Source organism: Hoplias malabaricus, chromosome 9, assembly GCF_029633855.1.
Source record: "Hoplias malabaricus isolate fHopMal1 chromosome 9, fHopMal1.hap1, whole genome shotgun sequence".
NCBI lineage: Eukaryota > Metazoa > Chordata > Actinopteri > Characiformes > Erythrinidae > Hoplias > Hoplias malabaricus.
Window position 1 is genome coordinate 30,810,668 of NC_089808.1, and position 9,610 is coordinate 30,820,277.

General features: G+C 34.3%; 1 protein-coding gene across 3 annotated transcripts; it reads left to right on the top strand.

The window, feature by feature from the left end:
* The first annotated feature begins 1,707 nt into the window (after nt 1-1,707).
* On the top strand, nt 1,708-9,068 carry si:ch211-196f2.6 (immunoglobulin domain-containing protein). 3 transcript variants are annotated; one of them, XM_066681881.1, is made up of 5 exons: nt 1,708-1,951; nt 4,636-5,031; nt 5,710-5,839; nt 6,233-6,290; nt 8,252-9,068. In XM_066681881.1, the coding sequence occupies exons 1-5, from the start codon at nt 1,900-1,902 to the stop codon at nt 8,522-8,524; spliced, it is 909 nt and encodes a 302-aa protein (XP_066537978.1). In that variant the 5' UTR covers nt 1,708-1,899; the 3' UTR covers nt 8,525-9,068. The 3 variants fall into 3 exon arrangements, with proteins under 3 accessions (XP_066537978.1, XP_066537980.1, XP_066537981.1); XM_066681883.1 differs by having other exon boundaries at nt 6,236-6,290; XM_066681884.1 differs by having other exon boundaries at nt 4,636-4,986.
* The last annotated feature ends 542 nt before the right edge of the window (nt 9,069-9,610 follow it).

The following is a 9,610-nucleotide window of genomic DNA, read 5'->3' on the forward strand; positions in this document are numbered from 1 at the left end:
CTTTTGAGGGATTTTTTTTTTTGTGCTGTTTCACTACTCCTTGCCTCAACACAAGAATGGCACAGTGGCGCAGCAGATAGTGTCACATTCACACAGCTCAAGGGAGGTGGAGGGGTTCGAGCCCCACTCTGGGTGATTGTCTGTGAGGAGTTCTCAACATGTCCGCGTGGGTTTCATCCGAAACACACATTGGTAGGTGGACTGGCGACTTGGACAACGAAGTGTCTATAGGTGTGAGTGAATGTGAGTGTGTTGCACAGGGTGTGTTCACAATGCATGCACCCGCCTTGCGCCCAGTGATTCTAGGTAGGCTCTGGACCCATCGCGACCCTGAATTGGGTAAGCGGTTTGATTCAATGAATGAATGCTTCAACACACCTGATCGATTCATAAAAGGTAGAATGATAATTATAAGTTGTAACTGGGTAGGGTCAGGAATGTTGCAGAAGGAAATGTAATACTAATAACTGTTTTATGTTCTATTTTAAAGTGATATACTAATAAAATGAGCTATTTTTACACATCTGGAATTTGCAGTTGCATTCAAGTGTCTTACATTTATAGATCTTTAGTACAGGTATAGTATGAAAACTTCAGCATATACTCAAATAGTATTAGAACTTACAGCAGTATTGATAACTCTTTGGGCACTAATGTGGTCTAAAACATTTGTATTAGAATTTTAAAGCCACTGTGCACAAATATGAAATAGCAAAGGGTAATGTTGATTAAAGGGGAGTTATCCCTTTTATTGTCAAGTGGAGAAAACAATCTAAATCTAAATGTTTTCATTTGCAACATTTATAGTATGAAATCCTTTCTTTTACTCTGCATTTTTAATCACTGAATACATGATCCTTATGTTTTAGCAAGAATGTTTTGTTCAGTTGTCCATGATTTTCCAGTTCCTTGCTGATAATAGATTTAGAAATGCTTATTTCTGTCATACATGTACATTTAGCTGTAAATATTCATATTAAAAAAAATATTAAAAAATTATACGCCATTATTTATTTTTACACTAATTAAAAAGTTTGAACATTGACTAAGAACAAAGACAGAACATAACTATTGTTGCTCTGTTTACATAGTGTCTTTCTAATAATAAACTCTAAAGGTTAATCACAAGCATAGAGGTGAGAGCCATTTTGTTGTACTTTTTTCTTCTCCTTTTTATACAGAAGAGACAGTACATTTCCTACAGATATATTTACACTGGTGCTTCTAGGAACCCTGTGCTGTGAACCACTCACATTCAAATATGACACACTCAAAAAAAATTTTTCTTTATTCAAGGGTTCTTTTATAAAGGCACTGGTTCTATTTAAAACCATGAAAACTAAAATAACCACTGCTTTCTCTGCTTAAACAAGTTTTCTTGCTCAAATTAAATCTTTTAAGTGTCTTTAGATTAAAAGTTAAGAACCAGATTTGCTATATTATAAAACACACTTTTCACATTTAAAATGGGTAGGTGTTTCTGAGATAGTGACTAAAATTACACGTAGGGTTACCTAGAACAACTCAGTGTATGTTATGATTTATGCTGTGTGATTTAACCTTCAACACAGACTGTGTGGCAGTTTTTGCATGTTCAGTTACAGCTTAACAACTGAGCTTTATGGAAACTCCCACATGTAAAAGACAGCTCACCATCACTTCCTTCCTCTGAAGATCTGACAAATTATGATCAGAGTGAAAACAAGAAAACAGGAGGAAGAGAGAAAAACAAAACACGGACGAAGTTAGAATAGAAGCACTTCATAAAAGTATTTAAGATTATTTTATCTTAAAGAAAAATTTTGTTCTTCTACATACTTGCCTTTTTAAGCCTGTAAGAGGGCTGAACAGAGATTGGAAAAAAATACTTCCTGACATTGTCTGCATCAAAGTGGCGCCATGAATAAGATGCTTCTGCGAGGGTTAATCGTCATAATTTTTCTGCATTCAGGTATGTTCTAATGTACAATCTGTGTTAAAAACATGCTTGATATATTGATAAAGTTCAAGTAAAGTAAATCAAAATATATGGAATATTAAATGTTTTACGTTTTGTTATGAAAATATTTATTGGTTTGTTCTTCATGAAATGTTTAAACAAAAACACAAAACATCAAAAATACTGAAACATTGAACCCCTGAACACACTGTAAAAACTATTAATGCCAATACAAGCAAAGTCTCACACGCGCGCGCACACACACACACACACATATATATATATATATATATATATATAAGAATATATAAGAACCTTTTATTTATAACACTAATACGAAGCATCAGCATCATGATATGTGATCAGTTTGAATCACATATTTTCCTTCTTCAGTTGTGAAATTTATGTCAGAGTGGAGGGTAACTAACAAACATCATAGCTTGATAACTTTTATAACTCAAAGTACTTTTACATTTGATATTCTTATTTGAACAAAAGTAATGTTCTTGTATAAATAAGCATCAAATAAAGTGGTCCAGAAAAGGCAAGTGAGGATCACAAATTTCAAATAAACCCTTAAGTTAATAACATTTGAAAGTTTCAATAGTTTTAAACAAGTGAAATTGCTTTGAAGCTTGTGCACTCAAGTATGATACATATTATACACCTTAGGCATGTGCAATGTAAATGTAGATATATTTTATTATATAGATTAAAAATAAACTTGAGAAAATAGTACAAAAAGTAAATACTTTTTTCAACAACTACTTCGTAAGAGAAGTGATAAAATTTGATTGAGTACAATTTGAGATAACATCACATGAAAAGCACATTTGTGTACATTTGCTTCTTTATTTATTTTTCTGTACACTGCTGGACTTGATTACCATTGATGTATATTTGAAGTCTGTACTTTTAGTGAACAAAAATGTATCTGTACAGGATTTTTTTTTTCTGACAATGTCCTGATCAACAGCTGAAATTTAAAAAACACAAACACCAAAGATCCAACAATTCAATTTTTTCAGCATATTTTCATGATATATTTGATATGATATATTTTACAGTACTTGGAAAACTGTATACAATGTGCTAATATTGTTACATTTTAAAAATAGAGGGTACAGTGACTTAGTACTTCAGTGCTTAGTGCTTAGTATTTCACATAGTGTATAGCACTAAGTGTAAATAAAAACAGGCCAAATGAATTATGGTCTGTTTTTACAATATACTGTTTGGTCCATGTTCGGAAACCACATTCAAAGTATGCTCAGAAAAAAGCATGCTATTTATGGCAATAACATAAATAATCAAAACAACCAAAAAATATCAAATGAGTGTGGTATAAGATGTTTCTGTGATTTTTCATTTGTAGGTCATTTCTTCTTATATCGTAGCAGTGGCACTATATAAACAGTAGCAGTAGCTCATGAATAAAAACACAATAATAATCACATAATTATCATGCACAATCAACATGAGTAAAAATATTTGTGAACCAACCAATCACATGGACACGTGGAATTGTGCAACACTGTGCTGCAGAAATGGAGGAGCCTATAAACGGTCAGTGGGCTTCTCGAGTGTGTTTGTACGTGTGCTCAAAGGTACGAGTGTGCCTGTCATAGGTTTGTGTGTGTTGGTGTGTGCCTTTGCTCATGTGCGCACCTCCATGTCACATTTTACGAAAATTTAAAGTCCATGATGTTTTTTCACACCCCAGTCCCTTTAAAGGAGCTGTAAAATATTGTCTGAGATTTTATTTTTTTTGTGAAATGTTACTGTGAGGGTGGGAGCAGGCAGGCAGGAAGAGGACAGATTAGTGGGAGTGGGCGGGAGTGTGATTAAGAAATCTGGCCTGTGCAGACCTCTATGTTCAAGTTCAAGTGTGATTATAGACTGACTAATGTAGCAATAGAATGATAGTTTAATTAATCCAGTTAACCACAGTCTGTTGTTCATGGGTGGGACATTCTAACTGTGCTCCGGTTTCCTCCCGCAGTCCCAAAAAAAAAACCACACACACACTGGTGAATTGGCGACTCAAAAGTGTCAATGTGTGTGAGTGTGTGCTGCTCCGCAAAGGACTGGCATCCCCTTCAGTGTGTGTTCCTGCCTTGCGCCCAGTGATTCTGGGTAGACTCTGGACCCACTGCAACCCTGAATTGGATACAATTTAGATACAATCAGTTACAGGCAACGAATGAATGACTGAATGAATGAGCCAGTTAAAACTCCATTGCTGGTCCCTACATGGGTGTGGCCTTACTGTCCATAAGCTTAATATAGTTTGTTTCACACCTATAAACCACTAAGTGTCAGTTACTTACTATTTTCAAATGCATATATTAGCTCAGTTCTTAACTTCTTCTGGAGAAAAAGGCGAACTTGCCCATGAACTGTGTAAATATTCTATATTTTCTATAGATAAGTATACATTTTTAATAGCAGATTAGGTATTACCAAAAAGCCCTGAATTGTTAAGAATTAAATAATAATAACAATTAATAATAAATCACTTTTTGTGGAATGTTTTTTAGTAATTTCAGTGTGTAGTGGGTGGATATTTAGACAAGCACCTGAATTAAGTGTAATCGTATTCATTAGTTAACAGCCTGGTATATTCAAATATCCAATTCCCAAATGCAACTTAGATGTTTGTAAGTTGGAACTCAAGCGTTCTTCTGTTCTTCCAGGTAATTCTAACAGCAGTTTGAACATCAGTCAGATGTTGGAGGGATCCCGCCTAAATGTGACCTGCAAGTTCACCGGTGAAGACAATATATCTCAGATCAACTGGGAGAGTCTGCAAGACTCTAACCGCACAAACATAGGCTCCTTTCTGCCCCAGGGTGGTAGCAATATGCCTGAGCACATGAAAGTCCACACTGAGTGGAAGAAGAACGCTCAATCCTCCATGTCTCTGGAATTGTCAGTGTTAAATATGAGCGCTAAAATCTGCTGTGTGTTCATGACATTTCCTTCAGGGATCCTGCGGCAATGTACCCACATCAAAGAAGAAATCATCCACATGAACACCATGAAAAGTATTACACCTCTAAATGCATTTCACACATCATTCCCCACCTTGGGTTAGTACTGCCAGCACTCAGCATTTAAACGTGGCCTGGTGGTAAGGGAACTGGGCTTAGGGAACAAGTTTGATCCTCAGAGCTGGTAGGTCATGACTGAAGCGCCCTTGAACTTAACCCCCAACTGTTCCCCTGGTGCCGTGGCTAGGGCTGCCCACCAATCAGGGCATGTGTGCTCACTAGTGTTCACTAGTATGTGTGTAAATATGGGTTAAATGCAGAGAACAAATTCCTATGTGTGCCAGCACAGTGGCTAATAGTGATTCTAATTCTAACTGATATTTAACAAAACAGTAGATCTCGAAAAAAAAAAAGTAAAAACATGCAAAAAATATATATTTGTATTTTATAAAACACCTACGTGATTTTGATGTGGCAATAATAACAATAACAATATTATACCTAAATCATCACTCTCACAATACAAATTTAAATGAAAAAGACAATATTAACAATATTTTATGTCATTTTGGACACGTTTTGTTTTCAGGAAATTTTCAAACAAATTGAGAGCTGTGGGCTAAAAAGCTGTTATGAGGCTCTGAGAATTTAGAATCTATTAGGTTCAATGTATATGTATTTTAAACTGGTAAATGTTTATAACCAATGTTTGTGCTTGTGTGCACAGTCCTGATATCCTGTGTGTTTTTATCTGAGTATATGATTGTGTTTCTTCAGCTGAGGCACAGGGTGCAGGCTATGTGATGGGAGTACCAGCACAGTTCGGGGCAGTGATAATCGGCTCCATTCTTTCACTCTGGTTCTTCGTCATCACTGTCTCCTGTTGTCACAGCTACTGCTGTAAAAGGTATTGCCACCACTTACTCTATTTAACAAAATGTGGCCCATGAAATTCAATAAGAAACAGCAATATATAGTACATTTACAGAGGATGGCAAAAACTTTCTTAGCTTTCAGTGTAGGTTAACAACATTTCATTCCACATAATGTTTAGAGCATTTACGTTGTTTTTTATTGATTTAAGTTTTCAACAATATGTTAAAGTTAAATGCTAAAGGAAAACTTGTTTGGATAACCTGTTTTTATAAATATTGTTGATATACATATTGGAATATAAATAGGATATTTATTACTGGACAGGGATGTTATTTGCACATGTCTAATATATTTGAATCTTGTAAATTAAAAGAATCTCTTTCTTTACTTGAACATCTTCATGGGGAAAACTCTTGTTTTCTAGAAGACAAGTGTTTAATGTGCAACAGGCATATCTGACAGACACATCCGCATCTACGCAGGTAAGACTAAATTATATCAAATTAACCTAAGCCTTTCTTTTCTGAGTTTCTGAGACACTGTTTTTGTTTAGAATGAAGAAATCTAGTTTATATCATTAAGTAAAAAACACTGCAAGCTGACATTTACAGAACCAGGCTTGTTTGTAGGGGCTGATGTCAGTCATCTCTGTCAATGGGGGTGCATCAAACTGACCTTAGAGATGAAGGCTTACATTTGTGGTGTGTGAATTTCCTGTGTTTTATTTTTTCTCACTTGTACAGTGGTTAAGAGGTTTTAGCCAATGTTTTTCTCAGCACTTTCTCAAACACATAGATAGCAATCGCTACAGTTTCCATTAAGTCATGGCAAAAGGCACAAAAAAAAAAAGATAATTATAAGTCATATCATTTGAAGAGTTGACATTTCCTTTGTAGCTCAGATCAGACATGCAAGCATATTTCCAGCTGCTTTAGTCAGCTTTTTAAAACAAAAAAATAATTTCAAGAGCTTTATAAAGTTAAATTTTTTTATAAAGGTAGACTCCTAAATGTGGTTCTGTGGGTCACTGATTTTTATATGACCATTATAAATAAAAACATTTCCAAAAACTTAGAGGAAACCACTAATATAATGAACACAAAATAGAAAAACACAAAACAAAAAATAAAATGAAAAAAAAAAACTAAAAACATTTTGGCCAAAATCCAGAGATGTTGACATCTATATTCTTAATACTTGATGCAAACTACCTTCATGTTTAAAATGTTGAATTATTGTTATTGTATATTAAATGTATTTATTGGATGATGATGATAAATGAATTTGTAAATTTTATTTGACAAGGGACTCACTAACCTGTCTGAATATTTCATATTTTGTTGTTTTTTTCAGCATCATGTTCAATGTGTAACTGCCTTAAGCATTCACAGTGTGACCTGACAAATCTTTTCAGATCATTTACATTCACACAATGTAAAAAGCAGCTAAATATAGAAGGGCTGATAAGTCTGCTCTGAACTATATATATCTATGTAAAAGGGATACCAAATATGCATAAGGTAATATGACTGGCTGGTGGAAATTCTGCATTATTTGTGTTTCTGTTCTACTCATCCAGGCATAGTACAATGTCTTTCTGCTTTCATAGAGTGACATGCTACATATATGCAATGTTTGTTTGAATATTTACCATGCTCTGCTTCATTTGTTTCACTGTTGCTTGCTGTTTTCTTAACATTTTAAACAAATACTCAACCAGCTGGCTGGCCTCAGCATTTCCCCCTTAGAAGATCACCAGTGCCATTTGAGTAGATGCTCATTTGCTGTATTAGCTAAAGTTGAGTGTGTTACATGAGTCTTTGAAAGGGTAGGTTACCTTGTGACACTTTCAAGAGCAGTTCTGTTTTGCAGCTTGAAATAAATTGCAGGCAGTGCTGTTTATAAACCAGTGCACAATACTACAAGCACTAAATGTGTCACATTTTTCAAACCCACATTTGATCGCTGGGTTTTGATGCAAATTACTGTTATACATAATTGCATGACACAATTTCTCTGCTAACTTCCTAATTACAGTTATACACTGCACAGCTAGAAACAACAAAGAAATGCAATACACCACAGTTCTAAGTCAAGGCTTCTGGATAGATAGCAGTTATTCACATGTTATATACATTTCATTTAAAAAAAAAAAACATTGCATTGCAAGGTGTCCTAAGAGGTAGTTGAAGTTGAGTGTATTCCAACTGAAATTTGTTCTCTTCTCTGCCACCTGTCCCCTCCCTTTGTACAGCAAGTTGTCATTTGTATATGTGTGATGCCTTGTTGCAAATGTATTAATACATCTTAAACAATTTTCATTCTGTTATGCTATTATATTTTCAATGCGTTCTGAATACATATGACAATAATAGTAATTGCTCTGGCCTCAAATGATATAATGTAGTGTATAAGATTAATGAATTAATCTTTATGTATGCAGCTGGAAGAGACACAAGAAACACCCATCACCCCTGGCTTTGACCCTGCAAAACTATACGCTAAGATTAAAGAGGATCTTTACTATGGCCGGCTTTGGAAGTCTTACCAAGGCAGATCCAGGCTACCAGTACAAGGATCCCCATCTCCCCCGAGGCAGATTTACTATCAGCTAGGTGAGAAACCATCACAGACGAAGGATGAAAGTCCACCTAAAGACACTGATACAATGTTATCATCAAAACCAGAAATTAACTCAGAGTCCTCATTAACTTAGGCACAAACTGTAAGTTGCACAACATAGCAAAACCTTAGCCTGTGCAATTGTGCAAAATATAAGGGAAAAGAAGCCAATTATCACCTGTCCACTCTATTATACATGTCTACATTGTTGGCCCACCTTATAAATGTAAAGTAAAATGTAAAAACAGGAGCTCATCTGGTTTTGTGTTAGCCCTTAATCCAAGGACACAGGAGAATATTGGCCAGAAGTTTTTTGTGTACTTTTCTCAGTCCAGCAATTGCATAGAAGTGTTTAAATTAGACATAGCACTGCTATGTCTGATCCATTCCTACAAGTGCAATACACACTAACAACAACTATTATCCCCCACCCAAATAATACCTGCTCAGATATCAAAACTTTTTGAACTCTATGTCTTAGAGACATGGCTGATTTGAGAGCTTGCGTGAATATATATATACATAGCAAATGCACTTGCATTGAATTTATAAGTATATTTAATTGTTTATAAAAGTTATTTTATGCTAACACATGTAAACTCATTGAGTGCTGCACATTATGTATCTATCAAATAAAATTGTTCAAAAATTCTGTGTCTTTGCCTTGTTCATAAAAACATATAAATTGATTTCAGTTATATTTCCTTTAGATCAACTGAAATTTTCTATATTTCAGAAATTTCTATAATTTACTGCGAGATAATATTTAAGAGTTGTTTATATGTACACTATGCACTACAGGTGTATCATAAAACATTATATATTACTTACCATTATATTACTAATTATAAGTAATATAGTACATACAAACAACACTTAAGTATTATCCTGTAGTAAATGATTCAATTAGTGAAATTGTGTTTTAAATCTATAGACATCATAGTGCATTATAGATAAATAAAATTTCACAATAATACTCCCTGAAAAGTTACATTCCCTGCAAAATATTCACCCAATATATAGTACTATGTTTATATATGAATATATTAAACTAATGTATTTGTATTTTAAAGTTATGAAAAATAAATATTCTCATATTTTGAGATTTATGGTACTTTTATAAGGTATTTACCTTTTAAGCATTGTTGATGTGTCTGTTATATATTTTCACTTTACAGTC